Genomic DNA, 19,583 nt, shown 5'->3' with positions numbered 1-19,583 from the left:
TGGATACATTTTATCTACCTAATCTTTACTTTATCTTTACTACAGGATCCTAGTAATAATAATAATACTAATGAGAATTATGCGTGGAGCATGTCTGAAACTGGAAAAGAATTATACTATCTACATGAAAATGTATATGGGAGAAATCTAAATACATTATTAAATACATGTACATTGGATGCTAAAAAGATGTATGTAATATAAACCTGCTTAAAGAATGTAATGTGTTATAAATGGTCAGAAGCATAAATATTTATGAGAAGCATGGGGCAGACATCATGAGCGGCAGGACAATTACCATAAACTTCATTACATAAAAGAGGAAGCTCCATCCATGTTCTTTTTGCAATTTATTAATATTATGAAATTTTGAAATGAACTTTTTCTGACCTTGTCATGTTCAATAACTCATCTGCTTTCCATTATTCTTAATTTCTCTCCTTCCCAAATTCCCTTTTTTCCCATGGTTACTTAAAATTTGGACAAAACTGATGCACAGTTTGAGCTGTCCCCTTCCCTCTCCCATCACCTATTTTAAAAAAGTCAAAAAATAGTAATGTCTATGTCTATATAAACAACGTGACTGAATCTGCAAGCTCACTTACTAAGTGGTAAAAAGTTGCAGAGAATATATTTCTGTTAAAGATGCTAAATTATTGTAGAGAAATCAGCCTTCAGTTTCAGGTTGATAATTTGCAGCTATTTTCATTTCATAAAAATCTAATCCCCAATCTTTTAGGTAATTCTGTTATATCAGTTTTCTCAATTATTATAAATAAATATGTTTGCTTTTTCAGTCTGATGTAGCCATAGTGAAGCTGAATGCCACTTTAGAACAATCTAGGGCTAACGATCTGGTGGAATGTGCTAAAAGTGATGTAACCACTATTCCAGGAATACCTTATAACAATTTTATAACAATATTAGTTTCTAAATTAAGTCTCAAATCCTTATTTATTTCACATTCTAACCTAAACTTATTGAGCAAAATGATGACTTTTAAGGCTAGTAGTGCAACTTATGTTCCTGGCAATATTTTCTGGCTTCAATAACCCATCTCCAAGCTCTCCCCTGCCTCTTCAAGGCAACAACCTATACTTAACTACTGGAACACAATTTTTTAAAGTTAGGAAATGTTGAGCCTGGTGACTTGGCCCTTAGAACAGACACCCCTCAGATGCCTAAATTGTGGCCGTATCTTGGCTAAATACATTAGCTCGTATCTCATCCAGCATGGTTATTTCATCCAGCATGTCATCACATTTACAAAATCTGTTCAAAAATCCCTAAATATACCTGATTACATTTAATAAGTATTGTAGGCAACTCCCAAATGTTACCTATGGCTGTGCTTGTGGTCAACCACAAAGCAAATCTTTGTATGTGGCAAATTTACATTCATTATAAATTTGTTAAAAAGGATGAAGGATGGGTCCTAGAGGATAAATTTGGTTGGAAAATAGATTATTGTTTTCACATAATGTTAGAGTCCCACATCTCTCATAATCACATGAAGTGTGTTTAATCCCATTCTTCTTTACAATATGGTCTAAACTGTAATCAGCCAGATATTGAACTAGAAGTAGCTATAACACATACACAATTACATTTTTTGTCCACTCGTCATTGGGGTTATGTATAAAATATGGTGTAAATGTTGAAAAATTGTTGTATCACCATAGAACCAATGGAATGCTTCTACTGATTGGAAACTAACATGCAGACTTCCATATAGGAACTTTCATCCTCCTATTCAGACCCGGTGGACTAATGCCCTGTGTGCCTCTAAGAGCAAAGTCGCCATTATGGTCTATCCCCCCTCCTGATAACCCTTCTCCACACCACCAGGATTTTCTCTTCTACTCATACCTAGGAACCAGTGGCGACTCTAGAAACAATACATAGGGGGGGGCACACAAGATATCACAGTCAAACTGGGGGGGCATTCATAATTTCCAAAAGTAATGTGCTATGGAATTATACTTTTGTTATTGGGCTAAAATAATACTTCATCATTCAACATGAGAAGCCTGAAGCCACAATTGAGTGCGACTAATCCTTGAAATAAATATTATAACACAATAAACTTTTCCACCAAATGATTTCAGGGCCTTGAACGTTTTGTCCCCTGAAGTCACTACAACTTCAGGAGGGCATTTTATCTCTGGATAAATTAAATAATTCCTACTGTAAGTTAAGTGTCAGGAAACAGATGACCAAACACACACACCAACACAGGTGTTTTTTTCAAAGTGGCTAGGAGAATTTTACATTGCTATTCAATTCCTACCTTATTCATTTTTGTAATGCCCCGAGATTCTACTTAGCATTACTATGAGAAACACTTTTTAATTTTACCTCTCTACACGCATCTGACATTACAGGTCTAACAAACTCTCTGTGTGTCCTTTTATATGTTGTACCCAGCAGGCATGCCATTTCTCAACAGTTAAGTCTGACTTGAGTTGAGACAGGTTTTAAAGGTATGCTATGTATAATCCTAGCAATAATACAAAAATTATACAAATCTGAGGGCAGAAAAGATTTATGTGAAAAACTTCCTTTAAGCATTTGGTCCTGCCAAAGGGTTAAGTTTTATGTGTTGCTTACCTATCATTGTCACAAACCTCTCTTGTGGCAAAATCCTTTATTCCAGAAAGAAATATCTATCCTTTTTAGCCTCTGTGAGCAGAGCCTGGAAAATCCTAACTTCCAAATTTAGACATTGGCTTGTTCCCAAGAAAAATAAAAAAGCTATCCTGTAAATGAGCAGTTTTTAGTGCTATATAATCCACATATAATTTATCACTTTTAAAAATAAATATTTGAAGCCCTCTTACTATAATGAAGAAAAATGGCAAACAATGTTTGACACAAAATCTATATTTCTTAACAAATTGAGAGCTAGTTTCTATTACCTTGAAAAGTTTATTCAACCCCCCCTCCCTCAAAAAAAAGTGTTGTATTATTTTCTACGGAGAACTGAAAGATTAAACCAGTACTCCATTTTTCACATGTGATTGAATCCAGCCGTTAGAGAGGAGAGCCTGGATCAGCTGTTTTGACTAGTGAAATATCCCAGAGGAGTATCTTGTTATTGTTGGTCATCATTTTCATTTGTTAACCATGTATTGTCCTTAAAGAAAAGCTTGAAGCACTAGAAAGTACACTCATCTAGCACTTAAAAAGTACTAGATGTTGGATGTTGCTGCACTATTTCTTATAGGTATTATTATTTGTATTACTAGTATAATATATCAAGAAGAAGAACCTGGACGGGTACTTACCATATAGGATAATAATAATTAGACGAACACGAAGAGTGCGTTTTTATGTTCGTCCCAAAGAAACGAAGAAGCGAAGATAACGGCGGTAAAACGTACACGAAGACGAAGACACACAACATGAAGAATCTTCGTGTTCGTCTTTGTCTACTAATCTCCCTGGTCCCTTCCCTATCTGCGATGCTGCAGATATAACGGGAGAGGAAATCCGTAGGTTTGCCGTCAAGGGTTAACTTGGCCGGCAGAGACCACTGGTCTCCCTGCTATAACAGTTAAAGGTCTGTACAAGCGACTTTATTGGTCGATCGTACAGACTTTTAACTGTTGAAGGGGGGAGAGCAGTGGTCTCTGCCGGCCAAGTTGCTGGGCCAGGATTTTAAAAGTCTATACGAGCGACTCTTTTGGTCACCAACAGGGGGCTCCTCTGCCATCAACCAATGAAGTACAGATGTACTTCATTGGTTGATGGCAGAGGAGGCCGCTGCAGGCGACCAATTGAGTTGCTTTACGGACATTTAAACTCCTGGCTCCAAAACTGATGTGTAGTCCATACCGTATTAACCCCTTCTAAAAAAAAAAACTGAAAAAAACGAACACACTTTGGAATAAACAAAAAATCAGTGAACGAGGTGGAATGTTTGTAATACACAAAAAGGTGATTAACATTGTATTTAGAGAATTTCTAAGACGATGAAAATTTGCCAGGATTCTCTGGAGACCGTTATTAAATATGTGCATGTTCTCTGCATGTTAATATCTCATATGGTAAAATCATTCATGTGCTTCACTTATTTAAGAGATGTAAATGTAATTATATGATTATATATATATATTCTAAATGTGCTAATATGAAATACAGTGCCTGGTTAGTCCATTCAGTGAAATCCCTGAGGGAACAATTTGTTGGGCCCTGTGAGAAATCATATAATTTAAAATATAACATCCCTCCCTTCGAGCAGACGAAAAATAGCAATGTGCATGTAAATTCTTCATTTCTCTACCACTGCTGTGATGAGTATTATTTCCAGGCAGCAAACCACTATTCTGTACATTTTAATCTGTACGGATAAATTGGACTTAATGGTTAACATAATCCCCAGAGTTAGATGCCGTGCCAAGCATAGCTGAGGTAAGGATCCCAAAATATTCACTAATTTCACTTCCTTTAGCAATCCATTTTTTTATTGTTTGAAATGATTTATCGGTGTTTAACAGAAAAGCCCGTGTTACGTGCTGAGTTGTTATAATAATCTGTTCTGGCGCACTGCCCACAACCTCAAATTCTGTTCATATTTGAAAGTTGATCATGTATTTTTTTTTTTAATCGATAGATGTAGCGCAATAAGAATCTTTCCATTTTACAAACGCACAGGGAAATTCGTACAGGTAACAGGATTTTATTTTCTAGAGCCCTATGCGGTCAGTCTTTCTTTTTAAAGTACTTCAGGACACACTATGCCTTCATAAACACATTGTTATGTTTATGTAGACACAAAAGTAGCTCAGAGCCAAGATAGTTTCTCTGTGTTGGACCCCCAACGTATTTCTTGGAACTCCTCACAGAAGCACATGTGGATCCATTAGTGACTCCTCTTCATGTTTGTTTGTTTTATGGGTTTGTTTTTTGTAAAGTTTGTGAATCCTGTTTTATCTGCTGTTTGTATTGCATTCGATGTTTTCGAACTCTACTTGAAACTAGCATCAAGTTGTATTTATTCCAAAAAATCACCAAAGGAACTGCAACTTCTCCTTTTGGTACCCAACACTGGTCATCCGCACTAGAAAGTTTATCCTGCAAGAAGGGCTGAGCTGGCCCTGTATAATGTATAATCCAAAGGAAGACCTCACTGATTTAACTATGAACCATATAGCAGAATCTCAAAAATTGAGTTTTGAAGCTATTCAACCATGGAGAATGTAAGGCCATCCATCCATCAGCATAAATTTAGATGCAGTGGCAGGACCTGAAACTACGATGGAAAATCCCCAAACAGCACAGTTACAACCGTCCTGCATGGACAATGGGGCGCAAAAACGCTCCCCGGACTTTGAAATATGGATCAATAAACTACACAAAGCATTTAAATACAGTGATTGCTTGTAAAGGTGCCTTAACCAGTTTTTAGTGCTAATCACTTTTTTAACATGGGGGCACTGGGGGTTTAATTTCATTTAACAAATAAATCACATTAAAGTCAAAATTATAACTTGTTTCTTTTATATAACATTATTTTTTGGTTCGAGATCAAACCCTTTACTGCCAAAAATATAAAACAATACAGAAAATCAGACTGGGGTAAAAACTGTATGTGGTTCAGCCTCCTTTTAGAACAATGTGGTTTTAGTTAAAACCAAGTTACTAAATAATGTAAACACTGAGACATACTGAGGAATTTCTAGCATGGGTGGACAGCTCACTAAAGTGCAATGCGGTGGTAATGTTACATTCGGTTAATTTACTTCTTTCAATAATGCTTACATCCAAAATAAAAAAGCAATTAAAACTGGTTATTAATTATTTCACTAATCTTCAATAACTGAACAGTGGAGGGCGGGCACCTTTCTATGTATTTACCTATATGTGTATATTTCTATTTAGGGAGTGTACAGTAGCCAGACATTGGGGACATTTATGGCCATTTATTATTACTTTACTATAGTTTAGGTCTGTCTCTTGAATGAGCTTTTGGTTTTGTGTTTCAGTTATTATTGTAAGAAAATAATAAGGAATAGGGGAAATGTGTAGAAAATGCTGCAAAAGATTGCAAAAAGAGAATGACTTATGGATCACCCAGACCTCTGCTGTGACAAGCATCCTCTTTAAGTATATTATCTTAAAAAATAATTGTTAAGTAATAATTATATACATTTCAGGCTGTAACTCAAACTGTAAAAAATGTTTCCAAGATATTGTTTGTGATCACGTTATAGTACCTGCAAAGCTCCCTCAAAGGGGAACACACCTAATTGATCAAAGTAGATAAAATTGAAGAATATATTTGGCATTTGGGGTGATTTTTCCATTCACTAGTATACTTTACTCTTCATTCACTCTTTTGTGTGATTTTATCATCCTAATGAAGGTTTAGTTTTATTGTATACTATTATTTATGTATTCTACTGTATATTTTAGTGGAAGAATGGTAGGTTTTTTTGTGCCAACCACCTCCCTGTTAAAAATCAGTAAAGTTTGTTTAACTCAATAAAAATGTATTACTCCTGCTATTTAAATACATACAATCTTGTATAAATAAAAAAAAACATAATTTTAGTTTCCACCACCCATATTAATGTACAAATGCATTACCTTATTGTTAATGCTCCAATACATACCTATACAGTTTAATGGTATGGTCCTGCTGATTGGATAATTATGATAGTTGCCCTGGTAACGATTTCCAAACTTTGCATCAGATATATTATATATATATATATATATATAACATGGCCTACTTGTTGTACCTGTTATTTCCTGAAATGAAATCATACCTAACATACAGAAATGCATTTTCTGCTGATGCTCGTTCTTCTAAATAAGAGATCTTCAAAAAGAAAATTATGTATTCATGTTATGAAGGTTGCAAACATTCCATCGCATCACATTTTTCCAAGTAATTTAAAAATATGTGACTTACGTGTTAAACATTTTAAATGTGGTATATATTTGAAAGTCAGATTAAGAGGAACTGACAAGAGCCTCTTAATGTATCATACCTTTGGGCCATTATTCGTGTGTGCCTGTTACTGATTTAACATAATATCTACCATTTTCCTCAGTGCTGATTATGTTATTAAATATTTTGGTACTCTACCTCATTTTAAGCATTGTTATATCAAGGTTTCCCCATAAATCTATGCTTGTGGATATGTCCTGTTATTTGTCTCTCTTGTCTAACACACATACAAGCCAGATGAGATGGAGTATTTAGATGACAAAAACAGACGGACTTGCTGGAGGGATTCCATTCTGGAAGATGAGGTAAATATGTACACAAAAAGCAAAAGGCATTAAACAGGAAAATAAAAGAAATGGCAAAAATATTTTTTTTTCCTTTTTAACAATGTCTTGCATTACAGGAGAGTGAACATCTATTTGGACTGGGCATAATTCTAAAGGCGTATGCTCAGTCAGCATGCAAAAGACATGGGTTTGCAGTTTCAGAAGAGTGCTCTTCAAAAATCTGGTACTGGTGGTTTTATTTATACCAAGAAACATTGCCTTCTAGTCTGAAATTATATATATATATATATAATATATATACAATATATATACAGTATCTCACCAAAGTGAGTACACCCCTCACATTTTTGTAAATATTTTATTATATCTGTTCATGTGACAACACTGAAGAAATGACTCTGCTACAATGTAAAGTAGTGTGTATACAGCCTGTAAAACAGTGTAAATTTGCCGTCCCCTCAAAATAACTCAACACGCAGCCATTAATATCTAAACATTGGCAACAAAAGTGAGTGCACCCCTAAGTGGAAATGTCCAAATTGGGCCCAATTAGCCATTTCCCCTCCCAGTGCCATGTGTCAGGTGCATTATGAATTAAGGGGGGGACCTTAAAATGGCCATTGGTTTTCCAAGTTTCTGTTTGTATATAGCATATGCTGACTAACTGCATAATAGATACCAAAAATGATACAATACATGTATTCCTGTTACATTAGATAAAATACTGCTTTACCATTCCACTTGTGTATTTTTTCTCTAAAAATATTTTTTTCTTTAAAATAGCACCAAACTTTAACGGTGCGGCATATAATCGAGGCCAATATGGTATATATATATATATATAGTGCTGTTTCTGGTATTTGCCCCATATCATGATTTCTTTTATTTTTGCATATTTGTGCCATTACATTTTTCAGATCATCCATCTAATTTTAATATTGGACAACATGAGTAAACGCAAAATGCAGCTTTTACCATGTAATTTATAGAAGTTAACAAAACTTCACCCAAGTGAAAAAGTGATTACCCCCTAAACCTAATAACTTTATGTGCTACCCTTGGTGGCTACAACTGCAATGAATCATTTGCAATGACTGCCAATGAGTTTTTTTTAATGTAGTTTTTGTCATCAGTTCCATTGGAGGTTTTTTTTTTAACATGAGCTGCCTGTCACAGCACCCCAATCAGATTCAAGTCAGAACTTTGACTAGGCCACTCGAAAAACCTTAATTTTGTTTCATTTGAGCCATTAAGGGGCAGACTTGCTTGTGTGCTTCGGATCATTGTCCTGCTGTATAAACCAACCGTGCTTGAGCTTTAGGTCCCAAACCGATGGCCTGACAAACCGATTCTCCTTCAGGATTTTCTAGTCACCCAGGTCCTGAAGTAGCAAAGCAGCCCCAGGCCATCATACTACCACTTCTGTGTTTGACTCTTTAGTATGATGGTCTTATTGTAGAATTCTCCAAGATAATGGTTCACTGGAGTCCCAGAGCCTTAGAAATGGCTTTGTAAACCTTTCCGGACTAATAGATGTCAATGACTTTGTTTCTCATCTGTTCTTGAATTTTGATGCCAGTGTATGCCTCATGGGCATTCAGAGGGACCTGGCCTTACTCCTTGACAGAGGTCAGAAAGCAGCCCCTTGGAAAGTAAATGAAGATTGTTTGTATGTGAAATGCTACTCATTTGTCAGAAAAACGAGAGCTCTTTAACAATTAAACCATATCACAGAAGCAAGTTAAATTGGTGATCTGCGTCCAATAAACAGCTAATCCACAGGGTTGTAAAAGTTCAAATACAACTGTGATTTGTGTGTACCAGACTATATTATTCACTAACAGCTAAAAAGTGTCCCCAAGTCCCTGTAGATTTCAAATTAAGTAAAAATAGCCATCAATTTGTGTTGTTGATGAGATTTCCAGAACACAATTCTGTTCAATAAGGGACATCTTGGAAAGGCTGGGTCTGTTTTCAGCCTCACTGTGTACTTTGTAAGGGATTGCCTTTATAAAAGTATAGTGAATAACATCAGTTATTTTACAAACTTGTGAAGTGAAAATTAATCTCTGAACTATATAGCAAATTTTATTTAATTTTGACTTTAGTAGGGTAACATAATAGATAATAGAACCTTAAACAACATCAAAAATGGCAAAAAAAAGAATTCCAGAATAAATAAATAAACTTATCTGACTGTTTACTTCACCCCAGAATTTTTCAGTTTTAACTCAATGATTTTTTGCACGAGTAATACTATAATTCAGTTTTACAATCAGTTGTAATGCAAACGTTAGTTTGTGGAGGAAATTAGAAGTAAAAGGTTTTGCGTAGAGTCCCACATTTGACTTTCCTAAACAAGAAAACCAAGGGCCGTGGCCCTGCACTGATGTGGGAAAAAAAGAAAGACTCAATGCACTATAGGGAAATCTACTATATATTTACTATGTATTTACACAGTAAGTCTACTAAAGCTAAATGTAAATTACAAGTACATAAAGTGATATATGTATGTATTTAATCAAGCACGTAAAATGTTCTAGTCTCCATATACATGTCCTTTCAGTCCAATGTCATCCCTGAGATGAAGAAAATGGAGTCTATATTTAGTCTGGGTGTCTTGAAATTGCATGCGCATACCTTTAATAATATCTAGGTTAGCCATTTTTAGAACCTTCAAGGTTATAACATCATAAATGTAAAATCAGGACACTGCCATTCCTATGTGGAAAACCTACATGATACACAAGTGATAATCATACATGAAAAAAACTTTACTCAAACGTTTAGATGTTGTTCAAATATTAAACACTTTTTTGGGGAGGGGGGATACACCCAGCCTTTTTATTTTACCATAAGATGCTCACTTTTAAAAAATAATACTATTAATGCATTATTCCAGAAATAAGAGGAAAGGTGATACATCAGAGGTCTAGAAGTTATACAAATTAACCTTTAGTTTGCAGTAGATCTGGTACCATCATTGTATACAAATGTTACCAATAATGGCATACAATTAACATTTCCCACAATGTGACTGACTCCTACACATGAATCACATAACTTCCAATTAGTTATTGGTAGAGTGGATACAATTTTGCAAATCTTTGTAAACAAAGATGAATGAAGTCTCTTTGCTGAGTAATGACAAAACAGGTTTAACATGTGGATTATAGTGACTAATCAGGGACAATGACTACATCGTTTCTGCAATGCCACAAAACAGGTGGCAGAACCGAGTCATTCATGTTGTAGCATTGACCTTGCTAAAGTTAGTGTTATGGGTATACACAGTCAAAATAGTGATAGCTACACCAAGCAACACACAATGGACACAACCCCCTCCAAGGATAAAACAAGTCTTATGTGATGTAACTCACTGCCAGACCTAGTCTAGAATGCTCTAGTAGTCTTACACTCCAAACACCTACCTGTTATGATCCATAGGGGTCAGGTTTAAGAGGATGGTGCTGTCCCAGGTATCCAGGAGGAATTCTTCTCATTCAGCCTGCCCTGCCATTGACCTCAACCCTGACCTGCAGAGGCCACTCTCTGATGGGCAGATCCAGTGCAGACTGCACTCGGTCACTGCTCCACCAAGGCTGCCAAGCTCCTTAATTATGTGTGTGCTAGTTTTATGATGTGGTAGAGGGCTACTGTCTGCTGGGACCAAGCCCAGACCACAAATTTCATTTCACAGGGGACAGATTTGAAGAAGGCAGGTGAAAGGGCACTCCTATTTTGTAATAAGTCACCCAGCTCCGTCCTTGTTTTTTATGAATGGAATGAGTACAGAGACATGGTCTGTGAGAAGTTCCAGAGCTCTGACCCTTCACATCCCCGGAGTGTTTGGTGTTACTTCCTAACCACATATGGGTGTAGGGGCAGCACTAAGACTATACAGCGCGTTATTATGAGGCTGCTTTACACGTGTACGATTAGTGGAGAAGTCACGATGTCTCATACACACTTTTCACTCTCCTGTTTATTCTTCAAAACACAAACAGCACCGAAAACATCTTACAGCATCCCATTACAACCTAAACATGTGAATACTGTGAAGGGAGAAAATAATAATAATATAATAATAATAATAATAATAATAATAATAATAATAATAATAATAATAATAACCTAAATATGCGAATTAATAGTGAGGGAGAGAATAATTCATAATAACAATAATCATAATTATAATAATATTGCCATTGTCATTTTTAATAGGTGTCAGGATTAGATTTTTAAATCTGTTATTTTTTTCTGCCAACATACAGAAAATGAGAACTGTAAATTACACTGAATATTAACTTTTACTTGGTTTTTTGTTACTAATTAAAAGTGAAAATGGCATCTGCCATTAGAGGGCACTAATCAACCTTGTATGTATCCTGTAAGTGACATGGGGTGGAGAAAGGGATAAGCATTCAGTCCAGAAGAAGCTTTTGTAAAGTGCGCAAAATGCCCCAGAATTAGAAAGGGTCATTGTAGGGGGGTGTTAATGTGGTCAGTCATTGACCAGGCTGCTTTAATGTGTGCCTGCAGGTGGCGCTCTAGGGCTTTGTGTTAGCTTCACATTGTGGCTTAATGAGTGGGGGGACAGGAGCTTGGCCAGTCTGAAGGCGCAAAACAACTGTCTGCTAATATTAGCATGGCTGTATTTCTGGATCTATTATAGTGTACTCAGACAGATCCCATTGTAATGGGATCTTTTATTAAAAGATTAGTACTATCTCCTGCAGTTGGTGGAAAAAAATCTGTTATCACTGAGTTATTTGCAGTCAAAAGAGAAAGGGGAAAATCTGTAGAAGTACAAATCCCAGTGACCTGCCAATGTCCAAGAATTCAGTCTGCATAGTTTAGTGTCTGTCCTCTTTCTGGACTGCACAGGCAGAAGCAGAGAAATTTACAGAGGGAGAAAAGGCAGCTTTTGAATAAACAATACCATTTTCCGTTAAGTAATCTTTTTGTATAAAAGGAAATATCGCCTACTCAGTTTCATTCAGCTGTGCCAAAAAATGTTATAAATGAGACTCCGCCAACTTGAAACGAAGAATGCCAGACTATGCTTAATAACCCAGTGATCTAGTAGCCCATTGCCGGTGGGGCAATTTTAGGACCTCCTACGAAAGTCCACTTCTGTCTAATACTCCAGAACAGTTACTTGTAGTAATAATAATAATAATAATGATGATAATAATAATAATAATGCAAATATAATAATGTATTATTATTAAAACATTATTATTATTGCATTATTGTTAGTATTATTGTTATTATTATCTTAAATTTATTTATCTTTTTATTTATTTTTTCTCAAAAAAGTTATATATATATATAAATATAATAATAATTAATAATAATGTATTAAAATATCATAGGTTTTAACCCTTTTAGTTCCAGTGCAACTCAAGCTCAAATTGTTACATTATTATTATTATTATTATTATTATTATTATCATTAACCACAAACAATAGGTTTTGGGCACAGTACACTTGACCACTGTTTGATTTATGCATTAAGTGCAATGGATTCCCATATTTAATAGACTTTGATAGCATGTTACTGCAACACAAAGATCTGCTTCAGATATTGAAGACACAGAAGAGAGGATTGGGTTGGGAAAGATACCAGTAACTCTCTCCTCAGCTGCATTTCACACAGCTTATAGAGAGCAAATATACTGCTTCTCTTCTCTTATAGCAGATTCACTGCTTATATTAGATACATTGCTCCCTCTTCCTCTTAAGTGGATACATTGTTTCCCCTCCCCTGTAGTAGATACACTACTACTCTTCCTCTTTGCTACATGCATTGCTTGTCTTCCCTAACGCGATCCTCTAAGTTCTTGCTCAAGTTTGTGCGACTTTTTTCCTCCCCCTGGCTTCTTGGCACTCAGCAAACAGATAAGTCTCTCTGATACATTTCACTTTGGATCTACCTACCCCAGTTAATTGGAAAGGGCTTGCAGAAGGTGGAAAATGTCACCTGATTCACTGTGAATTTTTTTTTTTTTACTTTCCCCACCCCCAAACACACAGACCGCCCACCGCAGACAGCTAAGACCCCCTTAAAGATTTAAAGAGAGACTGCATTGGGATGCTGACGTTCATTCAATAGAGCGATCATAATCAGAGCCCATAGTCCCGTCTACTTACTACACTATCACATATCTGCACTTGAGACAGCTTTTCTTATTCTCTGGACTGAGGATGTTAAATCAAAGAATCCACTCGGGCGTTATTATTCTTCTCACTATCTGTCTGTGCCACTTTATGGAAGATCACGCAGCCCACGGTAAGCAGCATTTCCTCCTAATACTTTATTTTTTTGGTATTATTATTATTATTATTATTATTATTATTATTGGTTTTATGTTTGTCACATACAATGTGAAGCAAGTTGTACTTATAACTTCCAGTAGCTGAAGGTCGTGTTTAAGAATTGAAAAGAACTTGTAGGTGTGGAAAGAGATTTCTCCCGTGATTCTGAGGATGTATTAGTTATCTGTGGTCATTGCTACTAAGTACACTCATTCAGTCTTATCTTGTAAAGTATTTGAACTATACCATTTGCATATTATAGTGTAGTAAAGATAACCCATTGCATTCCGGTGGATAGCTGTTTTAAATCTGTAAGTGCCATCGAGTAAAACTCACATGTAAATCCCGACTTCTATGTACACCTGAGTTTGATGTAAAGCTCTAATTGTAGTTTTGCAACTTTTGTTTAATAAATGTTTGCGGATAAGTCGCAAACGTGCGCTGTTTTAGTGAGTGGGTTGTGTTATTATAGTAAATGAGATGCGCTATTATAGTGAGCGGGTGCGCTATTATAGTGAGCGGGTGCGCTATCATAGTGAGTGGGGTGCGCTATCAGAGTGAGTGGGGTGCGCTATTATAGTGAGTGGGGTGCGCTATTATAGTGAGTGGGATGCGCTTTGACGCAGACAGCGACTTTTATAAAGACTCCCTTTGAAATGTTCAGATGGATTTTTGTAACGTGTTTTGGTGGCTGGATGCTTTGTATTTTAAAGGGCTGTATCCAAGCAGACTGTAGAAATCAGCTATTTCGAAAGAGTTTAGTAATACATGCATATGTTCTGAATCCACTTAGATTGCAAAATGGGTTGGATACAAAACGAATAAATAACATTTGAGTGAGTGCACGATATACATTAAATGCGTTTTATACGTGCTATTATCTTTACTCGTTTGTTGAATGAATGTTGCAAGAAGTAGAATTGCAAGTTTTCTTAAGGGGTTAATCCCCTAGCCCTGTGCAGTCTAGCTGGGTAGAGATCGGTGTTACTACTGCAGGTTATGAAACGGGACAATAAAAGTAAACAGTCTAGTGGAAGTGAGTGGGAGCACACGTGTTGTGTCTGGGTCACTGCTAAGTGACACTGATATCCCTGGGGCGCTGTGTCTTGCAGCTGGGAATTGTTGGCTTCAGCAGTCGAAGAACGGCCGCTGCCAGGTCCTGTACAGGACCGATCTGAGCAAAGAGGAATGCTGCAAGACCGGCAGACTGGGCACCTCGTGGACAGAGGAAGACGTCCCCAACAGCACCCTCTTCAAGTGGATGATATTTAACGGAGGGGCCCCGCACTGCATACCCTGCAAAGGTACTTTTTATTACTTTGGGTGAATTAACTCCAGACCTGCCGGAGGGAGCAGACAGGCGCTGACGTGAAGGGGCAGCTTTTCGGTCCAGCCGTTCTGTGTTTAGTCTGGATGGCATTAAGCTTTATATACAGTTTATATACACTGCACTGGGAAGGCAGTATCTGGGTGCTTTTTCTGTCTAGCTGTCATTAGATCTGTATGCCTGTGTATCCCTCTATCGATCTATCTCAACCACCTATCCATATTTGAGTGTAGATTTATATAAAGATAGAAAGCTGGCATTATACATTTTATATAGCTTTAGTTAAATAAGCGGCATGTGTGGAATGATAGATAAATAGATAGAGAGATAGATAGATAGATAGATAGATAGATAGATAGATAGATAGATAGATAGACAGACAGACAGACAGACAGACAGGACAGACAGAGGCAAATCCCCTAATCTTAGAACACTGCCTGCAGACTGTGGCCACCTAGAGTTGATTATTAAGTGTTATTTTTCACGGAGGGATTTATTAAAGTGAATAAGACATCTGCACTCAATTTTGAGTGGGATTTCTGGAAGAAGTTGAGTTCCCTGTGTGGATGGTGAGTGCTGTTATAGCTATTAGGGGGTGGGGGAGCTGATAGTTCAGTGTCAGGAGGCTGTAGAAATGTCTGACAGTACTTTTTGGTGGTTTTGCATTTTTTGCAATCTTCCTGTTAAAATACTTTAACCCAGAACAAGCTGTATTGTTGCATCAGGGAATAAACTGTGTCCAACTAATATAATATTGCACAGTATATAAGTAGATCCCCTCTGTTGTTAACCAAAGCAGTGCCGGGGGTAGGGTTGCCATCATTATTATTTGCTTCTGTTGTCTAATCGCATCTCTTTTCACTCCCAGAAACCTGCGAGAACGTGGACTGTGGGGTTGGGAAAAAATGTAAAATGAACAAAAAGAATAAGCCGCGGTGCGTGTGCGCCCCGGACTGCTCCAACATCACGTGGAAGGGCCCGGTGTGCGGGACCGACGGGAAGACCTACAAGGACGAGTGCGCCCTGCTCAAAGCCAAATGCAAGGGGGTCCCCGAGCTGGACGTGCAGTACCAGGGCAAATGCAAGAGTAAGTGCCCCTTACAGCGTCCTGTCCGGAGACCCATCATACATACACTGTTACACACAATACAGGGAACACGGGGAACAGCACTATGCTCATTTATTAAACATAACACACAAACACATGATAGATAGATAGATAGATAGATAGATAGATAGATAGATAGATAGATAGATAGATAGAAACAATTAACTCTTTATTTGCTGAAAAGACTGGAGAGTGCAAGTTATTTTTTGCAAACCTCTATCCATGGAGCATAATATAATTCCAAGACACCCAACCAGCATGAGTATTAGGAGTTACTATGCTATATAATATATATAATAATATATATAATAATATATCAGAGATATTTTATGTAATGCTTGTCCCTGGCCCCAGCGTTGATGTCTGTCTGTTTCCTTGCAGAGACCTGCAGGGATGTGCTGTGTCCTGGCAGCTCCACGTGTGTGGTGGATCAGACCAATAATGCCTACTGTGTAACATGTAATCGGATTTGCCCGGAGCCTGTCTCCTCCGAGCAGTATCTGTGTGGGAATGATGGAATCACATACGCCAGCGCCTGTCACCTGCGCAAAGCTACCTGCCTGCTGGGGAGATCCATTGGATTAGCCTACGAGGGCAAATGCATAAGTAAGTACCCCCATCGCTCCTCTCAATTAAAGGTGGCCCGAGGGGCAGTAGGGCTATGTTCTCTGCTTATGAGTAGTTTCATTGTTAGCCAATGAATATCACCGAGCACAATGCTGACACAGATAAATACATTAGCAATTGGTTACTCGTGGTGTATGACAAACATTTTAGTCTGCTCACTTTCACTCAGTCATGAGTTAAATTACACTTTAAATTATGTTATATATTTATAGAGACCCAACAGATTCCTTAGCGCTCTGATAATAGAGAATAAAATTGAACAATAACATTACAATTGACACTAATATTGACACACTTAAGACATACTGAAGTAGAAGATGATCCTGCTCTTAGAAGCTGACAATCCATCTTAGAAAGGAGAAGAAGAGCCCCTTTTACCTAATATGATCTGACTTGCCATGCAACATTTATAAGAAACAATGAGATGCTCAGAAGACATAGTTTAAACATGTAAGAGCTGGGGGTGTCAGAGTTCTGAAAGTTGGCACTAACCAAGCCCCCCCAGATTCGGTCCTTGGGAAACCTGTCATTTTAATCATTTAGAAAGATGTAATTAGAACGGGACCTCAAAGGCAGGGCTAGAATGTTTTTAATTCCATTCTAGAAATGTGTGCAACCCTAACCCTCTTACTGTTATTGGACTAAAACTCCCATCTTGCACATCCTGCATGTGCCCCACCCTGCTTTAGTAAATCTACTCCCGTGGGTTTGTAAAAAAAAAAAAAAAAAAGCCAGGGGTTGTTTTGGTTTGCGACTTTGGGGTTTCTCTGACATCGTGTTTTCTTTTTTTTTTTAGAGGCAAAATCCTGCGAGGACATCCAGTGCAGCCCCGGGAAAAAGTGTTTATGGGACAACAGAGTGGGAAGAGGCCGGTGCGCGATTTGCGATGAACTGTGCGCAGATAGTAAATCTGACGAGTCAGTGTGCGCCAGCGATAACACCACCTACCCAAGCGAGTGTGCCATGAAGCAGGCAGCCTGCTCCTTGGGGGTGCTTTTGGAGGTGAAACACAGCGGATCTTGCAACTGTAAGTGAGTTATGAAAAAAATATATATATAAGATTTCAAAAGGCAACCCCTAAGTAATGGAGAGCGAATGACGCTATATATCGGATCCCTGCACAATTACTAAATATCAGACCTGCTCCAGTATCTGCAGCAATCAGCCTGCGAGACATAATAAGGGAAAATAAACCCGGTCAACTGACTTACAAGGGGTTGCCTGAGAATATCTTTACTTCTATTTTTCTAATTCGCTTCTATGTGCTTGGCTGACCGCTTCATTAACGCTTTGAGTGAATTAACTCCTTGAGACTCTCACTGGTAGCTCTTGGCTTCTGTCTTCGGGGCAGAGGGTCTCTCTACTAACTCTGAGGACACAAAAAAAAACAGTTACCCATAGGACACAAGAGCGCTTTTTGTCTGATTACAGGAATCTGCAATAAAAGCCCCGATCCATTGATTCTTCAGAACTTTCTGCAGATAAGACTTCATAGATTATGTTTAAAAAGTATTACTTAAAAGAGGGTGCCAAAGAGCATCGCTGCAAGTCACATACAATGCAACGCTGTATTATGGCTGTTCAGAGGGCTTTGAAAAAAAAACACACAAAAACATGCTTCTGCGCTGTTGTTTTCCATATTTAAACAACAGCTCCCCTATATTCCCCCATATAGCCATTAATGAAGATACAGAGGAGGAAGATGAAGAGGAGGACCCGGACTACAGCTTCCCTTTATCTCCTGTCCACTGGTAAAACCTCCAAAACTGTTGGAACAGCCCTTGGGCAACGAAATTCTGTCCATACTGTACATAGGTGTATGCTTATTTATTTTTGGGGAAGAAAAACAAAAAAAGTATACTTATAGTTGAGTCTTGCTAGACATTTATTTATACTGTGTCATGTTTTATAATTTATACATTAAAATGTCTGTTTTGACTGTACACCTTGTTTTGAAGAAAATATATTCGTCAAAAGGAAGAGCAGTGTTATTTATTGTGAGATAAAGTTCATTGTACAGTAAAACTTTCCTTGTGATGTCCATTCCTATAGCTGGGCCTTTACTGTCCATCCTAAGTCACTGAAGTTATATTGTTTCTCTGCACCACACTTGCATGTCAGGATCTGTGTTTTTTTATTTATTGGGTCTTTTTCCCTCTAGTTCTGTACATATATCATTTGGGTTTTGTTTACAAGGAATCTAGACTGACCAAAAACAGGCTGAATCATAGCTAATAGTAAAGGATGAGAGGGGTTAAGAGAATATCGTTCCCATTACCCTCTCCACTCTAGATCATAGATCTACCTGGATTAAGAGAGGACTCATGGATCCTCATTAAACTCTCCTGGTTGCAAACGCACCATCCTTGAGTCTATGTCACAGAGGCATTGTGGTTAAACCCAGCCAATGTCAATTCTGCTATCTAACCTCAGTCCAAGTTGCTTGCTTTTCATACTACACACACTTATTTGTTTCTTTTTTTCTCTCTCTCTCTCTCTCTGTTTCGATTTTATATTTCCAAACATGGCAAGTTAAATATAAATCCATTTAAATATATAGTTTTGTACTTTTTTACCATGTAAATGTGCAATGTATATAAAAGTTATAATGTGTATTTGTAAATAAATTATAGGTGAACAATAAAAATGGAATTTTCCTATGCACTGCTCTAATCCTTGCCTTTTTTAATGATTGGGGTTTGGGAGGATAAGGGTGGCTGTAAAAAAAAAGTAAAATAAATCTATTAATTATTCATTGTGCACACATGTAAAGGTAATTGGAAGTAATCATGACATTCAATGCATGGCGCTGTGTTTAATCAGAGTTGAATTTATTGAGCACAGTAGGGGTAAATAAGGCAATGAGTTCTGGACTCCTACTGAGCTCAATAGTCATATACAGTATCTTGATTGACTGGGACACTTATATCGAAACTCCCAAGTGTTTGCTTATCT

The 19,583-nt window shown here is 37.3% G+C and overlaps 1 protein-coding gene across 3 annotated transcripts; it reads left to right on the top strand.

The window, feature by feature from the left end:
• The first annotated feature begins 13,323 nt into the window (after positions 1–13,323).
• On the top strand, positions 13,324–19,301 carry FST (follistatin). Of its 3 annotated transcripts, none has more exons than XM_053448066.1 (6): positions 13,324–13,540; positions 14,679–14,870; positions 15,762–15,980; positions 16,383–16,607; positions 17,425–17,655; positions 18,060–19,301. In XM_053448066.1, coding segments are annotated over exons 1-6 (954 nt in total). In that variant the 5' UTR covers positions 13,324–13,455; the 3' UTR covers positions 18,062–19,301. The 3 variants fall into 3 exon arrangements, with proteins under 3 accessions (XP_053304041.1, XP_053304040.1, XP_053304039.1); XM_053448065.1 differs by having other exon boundaries at positions 17,425–17,659; positions 18,304–18,405; XM_053448064.1 differs by having other exon boundaries at positions 13,325–13,540; positions 18,304–19,301.
• The last annotated feature ends 282 nt before the right edge of the window (positions 19,302–19,583 follow it).

The sequence above is a fragment of the Spea bombifrons genome, chromosome 1, assembly GCF_027358695.1.
Source record: "Spea bombifrons isolate aSpeBom1 chromosome 1, aSpeBom1.2.pri, whole genome shotgun sequence".
NCBI classification, from domain to species: domain Eukaryota; kingdom Metazoa; phylum Chordata; class Amphibia; order Anura; family Pelobatidae; genus Spea; species Spea bombifrons.
Note: the sequence above shows the minus strand (reverse complement) of the source record. Positions and strands in the feature narration are given on the sequence as shown.